This window comes from Poecile atricapillus, chromosome Z (assembly GCF_030490865.1).
Source record: "Poecile atricapillus isolate bPoeAtr1 chromosome Z, bPoeAtr1.hap1, whole genome shotgun sequence".
Classification (NCBI taxonomy): domain Eukaryota; kingdom Metazoa; phylum Chordata; class Aves; order Passeriformes; family Paridae; genus Poecile; species Poecile atricapillus.
Genome location: NC_081289.1, coordinates 14,772,493 through 14,791,110, shown reverse-complemented (window position 1 = coordinate 14,791,110; position 18,618 = coordinate 14,772,493). Strand labels below are relative to the sequence as shown.

General features: G+C 37.8%; 1 protein-coding gene across 1 annotated transcript in view; it reads left to right on the top strand.

Moving 5' to 3' along the window:
• Positions 1-18,618, top strand: part of LOC131572702 (anoctamin-2-like) — a 158,407-nt gene that overhangs the window by 80,127 nt on the left and 59,662 nt on the right. The window contains exon 14 of the mRNA XM_058825985.1: positions 743-826. Within this exon, the coding sequence (XP_058681968.1) occupies positions 743-826 (84 nt within the window). The remainder of the gene's footprint in view (positions 1-742; positions 827-18,618) is intronic.

Sequence of the window (18,618 nt, the reverse complement as noted above, 5' to 3'; positions counted from 1 at the left end):
CAGACCCCCAGGCCCAGCAGCAACACTTTATCACATACCTTTTGAATGCATTAGGAAAATCTCATGATCAGGATAATAAATAGTTTGGAGGTCTGACTGGGTTTGTAGTCTCATATGCAACAGAGAATGGTGAGGATTGTGTCTGCTCTGGTGAAAATGTTACAGATACAGAAAATGAGTACCACCTGTATCTCTCAAGGAACTGGTAGAGTTCCATGTAGGCTCCATTCTATTGCTTATGAGGATTTATTAATTTAAAATGTTTTTTGTTTTCTTCATTACTATCAGATTAATTAGAAAATGTTAATAACCCTTTTTTTGGATGGGGCTGATATACAAGGGTTGTAATTATAGTAAAGAGGGATGACATGGCCAATGCTGTAGGAATAGCCTTTTTTTGTGGGAGATGTCAATCCAGATTCAGAATTCAGAACTTGGTAGGGATGAGAAGATGCATGATAACTTTCTCTTTTATGAGCTGCTCACTTGAAAAGCCTGGTTAATTTTTGTCACCTTGCTTAATTTATGCTCTAATTTGGGAAAGAAAAATATATTTTGCAAAGGCACATTGAAAGTTTATTGATTAGGGAAGCTGGGCCAGATCTGATAGCCTAGTCCAAAAGTGTGTGGAGGTGAATCATCTTGATGGCTTTGTTTGTGAAAAAAAAAATGTGACCAAAAATTTTGGGGAATTTCCTCTTAATCATAATCATATTTGTTTGTTTGTTTTTGTCTTTCTCAGGAGCATCCCAGGCCAGAGTATGAAACCAAACTGCTGCAGAAAAAGCTGAAAAATAAAAACATCACAACAGAAAATTCAAATGAGGTGAGATGCAGCTTACTCTTTTAATTAATGTGGAATTTGTGTTTTGTTATGTTGTGATTATATTTTTGTCTGTCTCTCAGAGGTTGCAAAAGACACTTTTTTAGTGCTCTTAATTAGCCTTTTGAGTTGGTAGATGGTGGTGTGGTGAAATGCAGGCCTGCAGTCGCCATTGCAGGGCTTTGAGATCATGTCTTTCAAAGTAAAGCAATTTGCATATAAATGGAGTTGACAGGTGGTTCAGGATCTAATCTGTAGAGTAGTGCCTGATTCCCAAGATAATCACCACAGAATTTTTACAGCAATCCCTCAGAATACCTGCACTTTCTGCATAATGAGAAAAGCAGCTTTTATTATGGTGATTTCACTTGCAAAGGTAATCTTGGTGTCTTTAGTCCTGTTGCAGTTACACAGCTGTGAAGTTTTAATGGTATTTCCAGGACAAATGGAAAAATAGTTGGTAGATCATTTTCAGAACTGAAGCGGATTCAGGATTTTGATGGCTATTTCAAACTTTTTTGGACAAGCCCTTTTAAATCAATCTCCTCTTGTAAACTGTTGAGTTGAGATCTATTTTTTAAACATTCACAAATTCTGTAGTCTTGGTCCATTATGCTTGGTTAACTGTTGTTCATTCCCTGCATTCCATGTGTGCCAGAAAAGTCTAAACATTCCAATACCATGTACAACTTCCAGGGAGAAAAAAAACATTTTAATTTGCTGGTTGAGAATCAGTATCCAAAGTGAAGAATTTTCAAGTTTTCAGGTTTGGTCCAACAAATATAGCTTGTGGAAGAACCTCATTATCCCTTTCTTCTGCTGACCAGCATTGTAAAGTGTTTCCAGGGAATCTTTCATTTCAGTGAGCCTGCCTTTCACCTGTTGTGCGGAACCAAACTCCACAGAAGATCATGGAAAGATTCTCAATTATTTTAGTGGGCTTTTGATATTGCCCAATAAGCAGAGACTCGCAGAACATTGTGGAGTCTTACACATTACCCAGCTGTCTTGGCCTTCCAAGTGAGGAATCAAAGCAGAAGTCCAATAAAAGAATTGCTGTTCAGCTTTTTTTTTGGCTTAAAGTAAATGGGAACTGGAAACAAGTCAGCCATTGATGCTCTAGAAATAATTTTAAAATTAAGGTAAAACAAAAAGAAACAGAAAAAAACCCCAAACAAAAATACCCCGAAACACTAACCAAATGAGAAAACCCCACACTAAAAACCAAGAAAGAACCCAAGAAGAAATGTTAAGTGAATAGGTGGAAAACAAGGAACAATGTAAAGGTCCAGCATTACAAAAGTCGGAAAAACTCCTTTCAGGCATCAAGAATGAAAAGGCTAACATGGAATATTTTTTGTCAAATTGCTTTCTCTGCCAGTGTGGATGGAAAAAATACTGAATTTCTGAATTAGTGTTCCCCAAATTACTGAAATACATTCAAAGCAACTGAGCAGTTTTCCATCAGTGAACATTCTGCCTACTAGTTCTGTCCAGCAAACAGCACATTAGTCTGGGGTTGGAAGATGTGTTGCTCAGACCTTTGTACGTCAGTGTCTTATGAAATTATGAGAGCAATACATTTTGATCTGATAACTTCAGAAGAGGAAAAAACCTAAATGTAACAGTTCAATTAAACCGTCCTAACTGTGCAAATGCACCATTACATTTTGCTTTGGAAGACCCTGAAAAGCTAGATATTAAAAGTGATGAGTATTTAAGACTGCAATAATTCTTCAGCCTTATTTTTAGAGGTTTCAGTCTTTTTGCAAGATCAAGCTTAGGAGATGATGTGTGGCAGGATAATATAAAGACACAGGTTTCTGTGAGGTCTCTGGCTCAGTATTTCTGTTTTGTTGGGTGGAAGCCAGGGTACAGAACTTTGTCATATTACCAGGGCAGACCTAGTAGCTGGACAGGCATCAAAGTAGAGATGTCTCTGTAGTTACAGATTCAATCCTCCTAATTTCTTGGTTTTTTGTGAATACAGAGATGTCTGTGAGGTCTCTAACTCTTTGTGTCTTGGTTGACAGTCTAATGTCATGGCATAAGTCTCTGTGAAGTTTTCTGCTGCATATTTTTAGCTAACTAGTGTAAATTAAAGGCATATCTTTTTTATGTGTGGCTGGTCAACAACTGTAGTGTGCTGTGTTAATATCAAAGGACTGGCTCTGGCACTGCTGCCTATAACTTCTCATTACTTATCTAACATGAAGTCAGAAGTCTCCAGTTCAGCAGCTGCGGCTTATTGGGATAGAAATGATGCCAAAGGATGGCAATTGTGAGAATACTGGTCCAGAGCTTACTTAAAGACATGTATTTCTATAAAATTGCTGGCTTGTTTCCAGTATGTTAATTCCTCTGTTCCAGTGAGGAAGTGACTGGTTTTATGGCAAGAAGCAGTTTTTGTGTGCAAAGATCTGTGTACAGTGCAATTTTTTTCCTTGCTGTACTCCAGCAAGGCGTTCCTGTGAAGCTAATTGGGTTATTTTTTGCAATGAAGGGACAGGGGTTTGGTTAGGGGCTGCTTTTGTGATTGCAGAAGAAAGGTGACACCACTTACATCCTCTCTTAAATGATAACTTGGGAATACTGGTTCAGAGGAAACCAGCACACAGTTTTCCCTCTCTGCTGTTCAAGTCATTAACTTTAATGAGTGCGGAAGATGCCCAGCACCTGTCAGGGCCAGTAAACATATGAGTCACTCTACCCAGGCAGCAAATTCCAAATCAGCCTGATGAGCCTGTCAAGACGAAGTATGACACATCTAATGTATTACTTGCCCAGTGGGGTTTGTGTTCTAGAATAACAGCTCTCATACAAAACACGACTTGGTGTGTTTCCGCTACTGGAATAAGCAAAGAACAAAATTTCATCCTCCACCATCCTATTCAGACTGTTTGAATAAATATTTTATTGGTTATTCAGAGGGTGAGAAAGCAACTGTGAGGGCTCAGTTTAGAGCGCTTCATGAAAGATTGGTGTGAAATTACTCTAACAATAACACCCTAAGGTTCTATTATTTCAGGAGAGAATTAATTTACAGCTAAAGGAGTTGAAACATTTGTGTGAAATGCCTCAGGTTAAGTAGCAAATAGATAAACAGACAGTCCTTATGAATTATGACATTGATTTTAGAAAATGACAAGTTCTAAGGGACTGGTTTAGGAAATCTGGAATGATCTGCCTTATAGTCAGTACTACTGTTTAATTTTTTATGGTCACACACTATTTACAAGGACATGTAGTGACAGTATAAGGGGGAATGACTTGAAACTGACAGAGAGCAAGTTTAGATTAAATATTAGGATGAAATTCTTCCCTCTGAGGTGCTGAGGCCATGGCACAGGTTGTCCAGAGAAGCTTGGCTGCCCCACCCCTGGAAGTACTGAAGGCCAGGCTGGATGGGGCTCTGAGCAACCTGGGGTAATGGAAAATGTCCTTGCCCACTGCAGGGGGTTGGAACTGACTGATCTTCAAGGTCCCTTCCAATCCAAACCATTCTATGATTCTCTAATAGAAAGGCTTGCAATGTATAGCTCCTTTATTCATGTACATCAAAAGACATTTTTGCCCTTGCAGCAGAGATAAAGGATTATACACACATGTATGAATGCATGTGTCTGACAGTACATTCGTGCAAATATGGCAGATGAAAGCTTTGTAATGGAACAATTAATAGTATATTTTGTTTTTCTTAAATGAATGGTAACACAGAAGATGTGGATAGAAGTATATAATGAATAGGGTTGTTACTGTATGTGCAGAATGTTAATTGAAAATGTGGTGGATATTTGCAATGTTCTGAGAAGTTGCTCTTCTCTCTCTGCAGTAGTGCCATCCTCAATGGAATTACACAGAGGTCAGGAAATGAAAACTGGTGTTGTGCCTGAAAACATGCAGATGGGGCTAGATCCAACTCTCACTGGAGCTGATGGAAAGGCTTCCAGTTATTTCTGAGATGCATCAGGCCCTGACTCCTTTTCATTAAACGTCCAGCTGATCTGGCAAACATGATTCAACACAATGTATATATATAGACATATATATATGTATGTGTGTGTGTTCTTATTTTTCCTATTTGGCAGGAAAGTGAGTAACTCATTCTACATACTTCTCAAGGAAGATTTTCTTTATAGAAGAAAAAGGGCTTGTCTCTTGGCTTGTGTCCTAACTTGGAGAAAACCCTAGGGGTAATAGAATCTGGTATTCTGTCTTTCCTTTAATTCATTTTAAATATGATATTGGCAGAATAAATTATTTAAATTGTTAATTCAGCTAGTAATTGAAACAGAAGTATTTCTTCCTGAACCATTGCTTCAGTTAACAACTGAATTAAGGCAAGCTGGTTTGAAGAGGAGGGTCTCTGGTGTAAAGGATGATAGAGATAAACATGAAGTAGAATTGTACATTTCTAATACTTTATATATCTATTTTTAAAATTTCAACATTGCAAAACATGGAAAAATAATTCTTGCTATAGGTTGATTCCTTACCAGTGTTCCATAAGCATGTCTCCCACAAGGACTAAAATCCCTTTCAGATACTGGAGCCCAACTCTTCACTAAGCAAGTCCTTGATAAGATTAACTGAAGAAAAAAGAAAATCTCTTATTATTTTATATATTAGCTGAAACTCTGTAGAAGAAACCAAGATAATTGGTCATAAATACCAATTTCAACAATTGGAATTATAAAAGGACTTTAAGTATACCCAGAGTTCTTTAACCCCTAATATTTTAGCATTTATTGAATCATATTATTAGTATGATAAACCCATCAGTTTGATACAGTATTTCTTAAACTGGCCAGTGTCTTTCTGGCCTCTTTCATGTTTTTGAGAAATATCTTTTTAAGCATATGGGATAGTTAGATGAATATGCAGTAAATGATTTTTTTTTCCTTTTCAACTTATTTCTTACATCATAAACTTTTGAAAATAAAAAGTGACTGAATGAAAATAGAAGAATGGCTGAAGATGAATGAGGACAATTATGATTATAATATTACGCAGAGATTTCATCCTCTTTTTTGTTATAATTATGGTTCTTTTAATGTTTATTTGAGTTCTAGGTTATGATAGTTTCATACCAGAGTATTCATAAGCAAAATTTATGACTTCAAAGGAGTGTTGATATGGTCTTTCAATGTGTTATTTAGATATGGGAGTTCTTTAATTTTAGAGTATATGACATGTGTTCAAACCTTCTCACTGTTGCTGTCTTGGAATCTGGTTATCTTTGCATTGTATAAGAAATGCAACTAAAAATATCCCACTTGCTCCCTGTTCTTCTGAAAATCTACAGTGCAATTTTCTCTTCTGTCTCAGACAGATGAACCCAAGGTATGGCCACAGTACTGTGTTCCTCTGTTTACAATTTTATTCCAGACTTTAGTAGGAAATAGCTCTTTCTACACTCTCAATATGAAGTAGTAGAATGCTTAAAAGTATACTATAGTAGAATATTCCAAGTTGGGAAGGCTTTCAGGATTTTATGTAGTCCTAATATACTCCTGTTGAAAGGTCTGATCTCAAACCGTGTTACTCAGGATATTACCCAGTCAGATGACGTAAATCTCCAAGGGGATTTCTCCATCTTTCTGGACATGCCCTGACTGTCTTCATTGTGTAAAAGCTTCTCATTATATCCAGCCTGAACCTCTCTGCTTTCAGTATAAGCCTATTGTCTCTTGTACTTCCAGCATTAACCACTGTGAAGAGCCTGGCCCTGTCTTTTGATGAGTTCCTTAACTGTGCTGAGCAAGCCTTGTTCCTGAGTTTCTCTTCCTTGGACACGTTCTCTGCCCTTGACTTACATAAGTAGTGCCATTAATGTTTTCCACTGGGAGGCCCAAAGCAGTATTTTAGATACAGGCTGATGAGTGCTTAAAAGCTGGGGTAATCACTTCCCTGGATCCACTCACTGACACAGCCCAGGTGCTGTTGGACTGCACTGCCAGGGCACAATCTTGGCTCTTATTCATCTTGTTTTCTGCAGACACCAAAGGGTCTTTTCACTAGAGACAGTTCTCCTGCAAGGAGTTTTCTGTTTCAGAGGCATTTGCTCTTTATAAAGTTCAGGAGGTTAGTAGAGACCTGTTCCTTCAGTCAGTCCAGTTCTCTCTGGACAGCAGCTGCATGCTTAATAAAACTGACCATCTCTTGATCCCACCTCAGCCTGATGTTATCGTGCAGGAGCAAGAATTCTGTCACCTCCTCCTGGTCCTTTCTGTAAAGCAGGGCCGTTCTAGGATGACCACTAGGAGCAGTACTCCAGCTGTTACAGGTTTCCAGGCACACTTACTGACTGACTAACACCCTCTGAGCAAACCATGGAACTCACCTTTTGCTGAAGTCAAGGCAAGTGGCATGGGCAAGTCTCTTGCCCACAGGTCCAGTCATTTTCCTCACAGAAAGCGGCCAGGTTGGTGCAGGAATGATTCACCCTTGGTAAATCCAAAATGAATCTTCACAAATACCTACTTCTCCTTAGTGTTTCGAATGGGTTTCTTCACTTTTCAAGAGACCAATGTGAGACTTATTATGATTTCTTAATTATTTTAATTATTCTTTTGTCCTTTCTGTGAGGATGGATACAACATTGTTCTTTCTCCTGTTGTCATGGCCCTTCCCTGATCTCAGTGTCCTTTCACAGATGACAGAGAGTAACTTGCAATAAATTATCCTGTTCATCTATCTTCCATTCTTTTTCTTTGAAGTTATAAGTAAATTAAATCACTGCTTGTCTTTCCCAAAGGATTTTTTTTTTTTGCCTAGACAGCTAAAAGGTGTTAAATTAGGAATACTGGATGCTTTTTTATTCACCTGTTGGAGCCTTAACAGCACAGATTAGAGCAAGGATTTTAAGAAAATAGTGTCTTACACTTGTGAGATTCTTTCTGCTAAAAAATTTATAAACAAAAATAGTGGTCTTTGTTGGAAGATTGGAAGAGTGTTTGGAACCTAGAAACTAGAGAAGGCAGGGCTGTTGTTTACTGCTCTTATTTGTGTAACTTATTAAGATTTTGGCTGAAGGAAGCATTCTTTTTTGGGCACTGCTATAGCTTGCATTGTTTAATTGTGGAACTCTGACCCAAGCATATGATTAAAGTTAAGCACAGGCTTCAGCATCCTGGATACAGATACAATTAAATGCTTTTTCTGAATTGAGGCCTAAGCTTCTTATCGACAGCATTCAAGATGATGCAGGTCTTTCTGATTAAACAGAGTGGAAGGACTAATTTCTATAAGTTCTATTCATCAGTACTTGAAATTAACGGGAGTTCTGCCTGAGTAAGTAACATAGTCCTTAATTCTGCCCTTACTGACTTGTATTGTACCCTGTCAAAGACTGTAATAACAGGTTGGAGGGCCACAGCAAATTTTCAGGATGAAAAATAAATCTCCAGAAGTCTGCAGGTTTTGATCTAATGCACTAGAAAAACTAGTCAGAAAAAAAATTAGACTATTCTCCCTTTCCTGTGAGCTGGTAACTAACTCCTGTATCTTGGAGTATGCATTTTACCTTCTGTTGAGCACATTTATGGGCAAATTTCATGCTATTTACCTCCTACAGAAGCCCAGATTTGGGACAAAATTTACAGAAATTGGCTGTGTAAACAACAGTCAGTTGAGTTAATTGCCAAGAATTCTTTATTTGTTGCATACTGAAATCCTGTCTACAATTTTAAAGAAATAAACTGCATTTACATTCAGTTCCTTTGGGCATCCATCCCACAAAGATTGAAATTCCACAAACTCCAAGTTTAAGGAGCTAAGGAACTCAGTTTGAACTGCTCAGTTTTTGCAGATTAAAATGCTTGGTTAAAAAAAACCAAAAAACTTGCCTCTTGATCTGCTGATTTTTGTAATTCACTTGATTTAGGGATATAGTGGCATTGTTTTTAGAAGTCTCTTCACACTGTGATATTTCATGTACTAAATAAACTTGACACCAAGGGCATCAGAGTGATGGAGCAGCTCTGCCATGAGGACATACTGAGGGAATTGGGATTGTTCAGCCTGGGGAAGAGAAGGCTTTGGGGTGACCTCACTGTGGTCTTGCAGTGCCTGAAGGGAACTCACAGGAAAGATGGAGAGAGACTCTTGACAAGGGCCTGGAGTGACAGGACAAGGGGAAATGACTTCACACTGACAGTGAAGAAGTTTAGATTGAATATTAGGAGGAAATTGTTCCCTGTGAGGGTGGTGAGGCCCTGGCACAAGTTTCCCAGAGAAGCTGTGGCTGCCCCATCCCTGAAAATGTTCCAGGTCAGATTGGATGGGGCTCTGAGCAACTGGGGCCAATGGAAGGTGTCCTTGCCCAGGCAGGACAGGTTGGAATGAGGTGAGATTTAAGGTCCCTTCCAACTCAAACTGTCCTGTAATTCTATGCTTGTAATTTGCCCAGATATTTTGTGGAGTCTGCATAAGTAAAGCCTGACCAGACAGAGGTCTGAGAAATCTGCTCTAAGTGACCCTGCTCTAAGCAGGATATCAGACCAAAATGATCTCCTGAGCTCTGTTCCAACTCCAATGTTGTGCAATTCTGTGAAATGCAGGAATGAAATTATTCAAACAAGTGCAGACAAATTGGTTTGACCACAATAGGCATAGTTTGAAAGAAAATATAACTTGAGCTTTACTAGAAGTGCTTGAGTAATGGGACAAAATGTAACTTGGGTTTACTAAAGGCAGATTAATAACCATGCTATCTAAATTTGTGTGTTTGATTAATGATACAATGGATTCCATATGGATGGGAAATATAGTGTACTTCGGTAAATCAAAACTGTATTCCACAGGGGAAATATAATGTGTTTAGTAAGTTATTAATCAATATCTTTCACTGTGACTGACTAGAAAAGTGTGTGTAAGAATTTTCATTTCAGAGAAAAAGAGAAAAATCTGATTTTCAAGTAGCTGATTTGACAATGCCACTACAGTGCCTTCTACCCACTGCTGTTCAGTGCCCATCTTTCTCTGCTGTCCTTGATGCCATGATTTTCCATCATAATTTTTTTTTCCAATTTTTTAAAAAGGTTTTACAGAGTTGGGAATATCTTCCTTGAAGAAATATAATATATACAGTGTGGGAACCTTTGCAGGTGATCTGTTCATTTTGTGCGGGTCTAAAGCTTTAGATTGTAGATAAGGTTCTGTTCTTGACAAATTTTTGATTCTCAATTATATTACTAAATATATCAAAATATAATAAAATATATTTGTTTCTTGGATATTGTTCCCTCAGGCTTGTTCCATTATGGAAACAAATGCATCGTGGCTGGGTTCTGCCACTTTGTTCTTCAGGATTTAGTAGGCTGTCATATTAAAAAGCAAAATTTCCACCTTCTCTCATTTATTCCAATATATAATTAGTCCTTTTTCCCTCTAAGTGCTAAACCAGAGAATAACCCAGACTTAAAGACAATTTTTGCTGGTTAGTTTCTCCTCATGGAACGGAAAATCTAGAGCAGTTTCAGAGAGACAGAAACTGAACCAGAAAGAATGAAGTCAAGCAAAGATTTAACTAGCTCTTTATCAGTCTGAAGAAAGAAAGCAGACAATTTCTTCCAGAATGGCTAATATTGGATAGCAAAGTGTACATCTAAAGCATAATTTAAAAATTATGTTCGGTAAAGTGTATTTTCCTAGACTTGTTCTACATAAGAGATGGTCTAAATGGGTTGACATGGAAGCTGGAGCATTGTCAGCCTGATAAACGCTGAGTCCAAATCTAAGATCAGGAGAACATATCATGAGAGAATAAAAACAGTCACAGGCTTTTGAGAAAAGAATAAATTAACAACAATTTACAGAACTTAGGAAGCATAAGGCCACAAGCAATGCAGACTGAACTGTTCAAAACCCATAGCTGTGTAAATAGAGAGGAGTGAAAAAAATTTGTCGTGGCTGCTTCATCCCTGGAAGTGTTCAGGACAAAGTTGGATGGATCTCTGAGCAACCTGGTCTAGTGGGAGGTATCTCTGCCCATGACAGGGAGTTGGAATGAGATGGTGCCGAAAGTCCCTCCCAACCCAAAACATTCCATGATTCTAGGATCCTGCTATCACTCTCTCGAGTCTGTTATATATGATTTTTGGGACACTCATTGCAGGAAAACAAAGATAATGAGATGTGGTGTTTGAATGTATCTGATTTGCACACTGAATTGTATTCTCTGCAGTATTAGTTGACTGATGAGACAAGTCACTTCCAGTTGTGTAAATATTTTGGTTTATGAAACAGCCTTTATGGCATCCTGGAAGAAATCTGAGACAGAAGGACCTTAGGTAGCTAAATGGTTAGTGGTACACAGCTGTTCAAACTTATATTCCCTTCAAGGTATGCCCAAAAATATGTGAGGCAGGAGCAGAGCACATTCATGCTTCCTAGATGTTCAGTGGAGCAATCAGGATGCGGAGAAGCTCCTGACTGTTGGCAAAGAGAATTATCATCCTTCATATGATACCTAATGGCAAGATCAGTTTGAATGTGAAATGAGTCAGTCTGATACATTCAGAAGGGTTTGGAAGGGAAAATTACCATATTGAGGTTCAGATGCTGTTTTAAATCCCTGCATGTCTTTTGGCGAGAGGAAGTAGACACTTGAAGCAAGCGAAATAAAATCCAGCCAGAAAAATTAAGCTTCAAGAAGGAACCCTGGCAAGGCTACACTGAAAATCTGGAGACTCCCAAGTTTACAGCAAACAGGTTTTTCCACTTTTCCCATTTTGCTCCTGGGGCTTTGTTCAGAGACAGAGCCATTTTGCAGGCGCTCAAGCTAAATGTGAAGCAGCCCTTAGGAATGGCCCAGTATATTAATTTAGCAATGAAACTCACAAAGGATTTATTTCAGATGAAAAATAATTGAGGTCCAAACACATACCACACTATTTCCCAGCCAGCCAGACAAGTGTGTTGGCTGCAGTTTTATTAGGAAGAGAAACCTGGAGTCACTACCAGATGCCACTGTGCTGATGCCAGGAGAACAGGGATTCAGCACAAGTGGCTTAAGAGGTGGCATGTTCCTCCTGCAGTCTCTCCTGCAGGCTTGAGGTACAACACCAATTACAGGTGTCAGGAATGCAGGCCCGGGGATAAATTAAATTAAATTAATTTTAATTTTATATATGGCTGTGTTTTCAAAAGAACTTAAGTATCTTTGCAAAAGGTGAACAAAGAGCTGAGGCTTATGTATGCCTTCATAAGTACAGACAGTATCAGGAAAGACATAGTCTAATTGCTTTGAAATAGAGAAAGGATGCAGAAATAATGTTATTCCAGGCACCTATTGCACACTGGTTTCTTTGTCACAACATCACTATATTATATAAAGCTGATTAAGTGGGAAAAGAATTGTATCAACCACTTACTGTCTGTAATAAGCCAGTAGCTAGTAATACTCATTTTCATCTAAAATTATTAAAGTTGCAGCATTTTACATTTTTATTTTAACTTAGCTTTATTTATTGGATTGTTGCTATTATTCACCTGGTCAACTTTCTTCTGCTTACCTGTTAAGGCAAAGGTACTTCTGGTTCATGTCCCTCTTTAAGGGACACAAACAAGAATCTCAAACACTGAGGTGTCTGTCTACAATTGGCAATAACATTATTATTACTGGCTATGTCAGTTGTAGGAAATCTTAAAAATATTTTAAAACAACAAGTTGATTAAGTCATATAGTTGTGAGTTTTTTCAACTAAAATTATAATGAATACTAGGCTAAAGTTCCTTCAGGCTACAGCTGAGGTTTTTAATTTTAATAACACTACTGAGAAGTTAAGAAAAGTTCTTTACAAAATTAACAAATCTGATGTGATCAGGGTCTAAATGCAGGCAAGGCTTCGGTTTTCCTGGAGTTCTGTTTATAAAAACACATTGAAAATGCTCATATAGGAGGATTTAATGTGAATTAATAAATAAGATCAGTGAGCTCATATAGTGATAATTTCCTTTGAGGAGGATTTTAAAAGCAATCAGAATACTAAAATGCAGTGGGATCTAGAAAGATTGTTCAAAAAAGCAAACTATACCTTGGGAGAAAGAATGAGAGCAGGAGTAAGCAATAAGTGTTAGAAGTCCAGTTTGAACTAAATTTTGCAATGGAAATTTTTTAAAAAGTGAAAAAAAAAGAACAAAAACCAAACCAAAGAATCCCGAAGAAACTGTAGATGCATATACACAGAGAAGAAAAAAAAGGAATGGAGAAGTGTGGGCCCTGTTCAGTAGGACTGATTTGAAAGGTCATCTAGTTATGATATTGAAATTAATCAGAGCTGTACGATGATATAGGTTAGGCAGGATCTCTTCAAACCTTCCAGTCCATTCCCTGATCAAAGCAAGGCCAACTTTGGAACAGTTTTCTTAAGGCCTTTTTCACTCACAGTTTTACAATTCCCAAGGATGGAGATTTCCAACTTTTCTGAGGAACATGTTGCAAAGTTGGCCTGACCTCATTGTGAGGAGTTCCTGTGGTCTCTGAAACCTGACTGGAATCTTCCCTGTTGCAGCTTGTGTCTGTTGCTTCTCATCTCATCACTCTACACTGCCATGAGGATTTTGGCTCTGTCTTCCCTAGACAGTTTTCTACAGCAATTGCATCTTCAGCCTCTTTTTTTTGAGGCTGAACAAGTTCATTTCTTTAAGCCTTTCCTTCTAGGTAGAGCTATATCCCCAAAATTAAGCATCCTGATGTTTAACTTGTCCCTGGATAGAAATGTCTTTCTTTTACTTTTAAAGATCTTTAGATGCAGTCTCGGAAGAGCTAAATACAGTCCCCAAATCCAGACTGTAATTAATGTTTTCATTAATTACATTACATACAATTAATGTATTTGTCTGAGTACCAGCCTTTGAAGGACAACAAGCTGTCATCCCAAGCAGGGATACTGTGCTCTGAAATGTGCCATATATATCTGACAGAGATGTGCTGGTAATGTTTAACGTATAGGTGTGTGGTTGACACAATTAAAAGGTCTTACATTGGAACAAGGCAGTTGAAACAAAGACCAGCCAGAAAAAAAATAGCTGACTCTATAACAACAGAAAATGCAAGATGATTAGGAAGCATAGTGTGTGTTTTTACTGTTTAATATTGTAGAGGAAAATTCAAAACAGGCAGAAATACATTTACCACTTGAGGGAAGTACTGTACCAGCAAATGTGATAAGAAAGATCCTACTTTTTGAAACTGGAGTATCATAGTATTGCTGTGGTTTTCACAACCTGATGAATAGCATGATTGAAAGTTGCTTGAAAGTTCTTAAGCCAATTAGCATTATCTTTTCATTATTAAATCAGCCACAGCTTGTAGATTTAATTGCCCCATTTTCATTTCTAGAGCTTGTACTTCATACTGACAGATGGCAATGCACACACTAAGTTTTATGTGGTGAGGAGGAAAGTGTTTTATAGGGAATGTAAAAAGCTCTTATGGAACCGAGAGGTATTCCTTAATTGGGCTGTATATCATCAGGGTTTTAATAAATTTGATTAAGGGCCTGATTATGCAATTCCTTTCTCCAGAGCCCTTACTGAAGTCCAAGGGAAGAGCTACAAATGGAAAGCTTGCAAGACAAAGTCCTGGCATGAGAGAGCATTAAGGAAAGCTTTGTTCCTGGAAAGCAGACTCATAGCATCTGTATTTATCACAGTATTAAAAGTAGATATTTATAAAGAGTTTTCAAAATCTCAACCATTATCTATATATTAGAAGTTACTGGCTTTGCCTTAATTGTTCAGTGGAAATTACTTTGTGGCCGAAGTCCATCAAAGTGGAGAGTTGTTTGTTTATTTCACCTGTTAGAGGTGGTGATTGTGCAGCTGGTAGAACCTTTGGAGGTTTTGATAAAAAAGAAAGATTATGAACAAAGGATCTTAAAACTTGAAGTTTTCATAAGCTTTTGCATGTACATGATTTTACCACCACTACTAATCTTGCTAACTTGGGCCAGTCACAGCAGTAAAATTAACAGGATATAGGAATAAGATCTGTGAGTCATAAGGATTGTGTTAAGATTTGAGAGCTTTGTGTAATTTACTGAGACAGTTTATTTTTGAAGAGGAAAATGGCACAATCAATATGCATTTGATTTCAAGTGTATTGATTCCAGATTTTCCTTTAAAAGTTAGTTAAGTAAGCTTTTTACTCAATGGCCTTCCTTTATAGGACTGTTTATGGGAATGTGGAGCTTCTCAGAAGAAGAAGGGTAGAAATAGTTCTTGTTATTAATATTGTATGTCTATATTTTAAAAGATTTTATGTGAAAAGTAAGTTGGCAGTGAATTATCTCAAAGCGTGTAATTAGTTTTTTCTGTGCATGAACATTAATGGTGAGGATCATCTTCTGTTTAGATCACAGTAGCAAGTACTAATAAGAAGGAATGTCTGATACCATGTGCCTTGTTTTGCATTTCTGTTACGAAATCTCCTCTTGGTGATTGTACACTTGGAAAGGTTAGGTAGTGTTAATACAGGGGTTTGTAGCATTGGTGTTTTCTCACTGAATGGCTGCACATTCCAGGCTTAAAAACTACATCAGGGCCTCAGAAATTTAAAGTAATATCAATTTATACTGCTTTCTAAGGCTGCCTATTTAAACCTGCATTTAGTGTTCAGTAAAAATGAATATATGGCTTTTCAGGATATAAAAATATTACTAATGGGTGTTTATTCTTTTCTGAAACATCCAATGTATCTTCTTTGTATTTCAGTACAGAATAAATGTCATACCTTTATGGGCTCCTAGGAATTTGGCTTGCACATTTATGTGTTGCAAAAGTCTATTTTGTCTCATAATAACCACACAAGTGAAAATTGGAATGCTTTCTTCTTAATTTTGCTCTTCCAGTACCTGAACGGAAGCCACAAGAATGATAGAGAGAGAATTCACAAGGGCCTGGAGTGACAGGACAAGGGAGAATGGCTTGTTTAGACTGGATATTAGAGAGCAAGTTTAGATAGGATATTAGGAAGAAATTCTTCACTGTGAGGTTGGTGAGGCACTGGAATAGGTTTCCCAGAGAAGTTGTGGCATGTGTAGGTTGCAGCTGGGGCTGCTGTATTTGAAGTCTTCTCAGATGTGCCTGTCTTCTTAAAAAACCCTTTATTTTTTCCATGTACCCTGCTGGCTTCCATTATCAATATTAATGATACATGATAGGATTTAAATATTGATGATCTTCCCCTTGTTATTGGAGCCAGAGGAGATGTCCTTCTACCTACATGTAATTCTTACTTGGGCTGCAGAAACTTCTTCATCTTGGTGAGTCTGAAGCTCTGCATGAGCTTGTAATTTGTGATGGTGGCATGCAAGAGCTGCTCCATGACTCTGATGCTAAGATTTGGCCAGCACACCCCTCCTTAGTCAGATTTCCTTTAGGAAGAGGTAATTATTTCTGTTACTCTGCAGCCAGTAATGATTGGTAAATAGAGATAAATCTCTCATTCTTGTAACTTATAACTGTAAGGAGATCTTGTGATCAGTGTCTACTTTTGGGAAGGTGATAAGACCCTTGTAAAGTTTAATGAAGGACTGTTACTGTGTTGTGGGCTGGAAGAGAACGGAAAACTTGTGGACAAATTTGGGGTGTTGGGGCTGAAAATGTCTCAGATGCTACCAATAAGGCAGGGATCTGTAGGATATAGCACAGTTCTCTTTTATTATGGGGAACTGCAGAGGTGTTCCCATGTTCTGTATGAGCAGTGAACACAGGAATTCCACTGAGCAACACCACTGGAGAGCCTTTGCTTGGTAGATTTCATATGTTCCTATGTTCCTATGTTCCTTTCTGTTTGGAGAGCTGTCTGATGATAACTTTCTGGATTTGTTTATAATTTAAAGAAGAGGAACTTGGGGAGGTTATAGCTAGGGGAATCATTAAACTTAGAATAAGTAGTGGAGATTTATGTAATAACTGTAGCAGAAGCAAGGACAAGAAGAATTTAGCTTAGAGGTAGGGGTGATGAAAAGATTGAAAGACAAGGTATAAATGAGGCCAAACACGACAAATCTGTAGTCAGGTGCAACTTCAAGATGTTGCTTTCAGAAACAACAGTGTCCTTTCATGCAGCTCTAATTTCCTGGTGTTACTGTGAATTTAACAGCAGAAAAAATATGACATAAATAGGAGGACTTTCACTCATGACTAAATCATGACCTCTTGCTTTCTGTAAGTAAGAAGTTTTTGCTTAATATTGAGGGAAACACTTCCTTTAACCTCCTTTAAGTCTATGGATGATTTCAGTGTAAACTGGGCCTCAGGTGACAAGTATTCAAGATGGTTTTGCACAACCTCATGCCTGGTAGCTGGAGTAAACTTACTTATTTTAAAAGGAATACAGAGAGATCCTGTTTTTTTAGCTACTAATTTGTTCCCCTGAGGTTGAGACCATTCCTGCTGTTGTATCAGACGTACATGTGCTGATCTGAATGTTGATGCTGCCTCCAGATCCCTGCTTCTGGCAAATGGAGTTTGTATTTTACACATACTCCACATACTTGGTATGTTTCTGCTTAAGCATTTTGTCTTTAGCCTCACTCTGCTTGTCAAAACTGTGATCACTTCACCACAGAGTTTTGTGCTAAACATGCACTCCATCAGGAGTGAAGGTTGGAATTATGTGAAGAATATACTGGCTTTACTGAACTTGCAGGTTCCTATCACCATAGACAACATAGGTGCACACAATCTGGAATTGTCCCAATATTTCTAGTGGTCCCAGCCTGTTCCTGACTTGTATGAGCCACCATTTCTGAACAAGACCTTGATCTCTACAGTGTAAATCTAGAATAATTCACAAGGTCCAACTGAGGCTGAACAAAGCCAAGTGCTGAGTCATGCCCTTGGGTCACAACAACCCCCTGCCACAGTTTTCTCTGTAAAAACTCTAAACAAAATTTAAAACCCCATGATCCTGAATTTCCAGAGGCTTTTTATGCATGTTAGAGAGAAGACTTTGAATTTTGATCCCTTGCTAATAGAATATAATAGCTTGTATCAAACATTTTTGTTTGTTTCTTAAGTAAACTGCTGTTGCCCATATAAACCCTTTCACTGATAAAAATCCAGTCAAGCATGTAGTGCAGTTACCAGTCTGAAACTCCACAAAAGAAGTTCCCAATCCACATGTTGCATTTTAATGATGCATTTTGTGTTTTTGTCCAACTAGCAGGCATTTGCCAAATGGAGAGACATCAGTAATTCTCTATTCAGGGGCAAGACTGTTATACATAATCCTGGAAAGTTAGAAAACATCATTTTAATAATTGTTTCCTAATGCATTAAATTAAGGTAGAAGAAGAGGTCTACAAAATGAAAATATTTTATTTGAACCTGTACTAACGTTTCCTTTAGTGCATTTTTCTAGCTCATTTCTGTACTTACTTTGTATGTTGTCTGTTCTTTTCTGGCATTCTTATAAAGTGAGCAAATATGTTTGGTTGCTGGTACTTAGACTGAGAACTGTGGTCTCACTATCTGATTATATGGTAACCCCTCGTGGCTTTTTGTACCAGGACCTGTTTGTAATAAATGTGGCCTTTAACCTATTCAGTCACATTAACTGCAGGCAATACATTCTTCAACAGATATTAGCATATGCCAACATTTCCAGAATATATTGAATCAGTGTCACAAAATATGATCAATGACTGATAGGTTTTTCTTATGTTTATCAAAAGTAGCTAGGTCTATTACGAAATTGTGTCCTTCATTGCAAGGGAGGGTCCAATGTTTTATAAGGAACTTTATTTCTGCTGATCTTATGGGCATAGGAATTGCATAGGAAC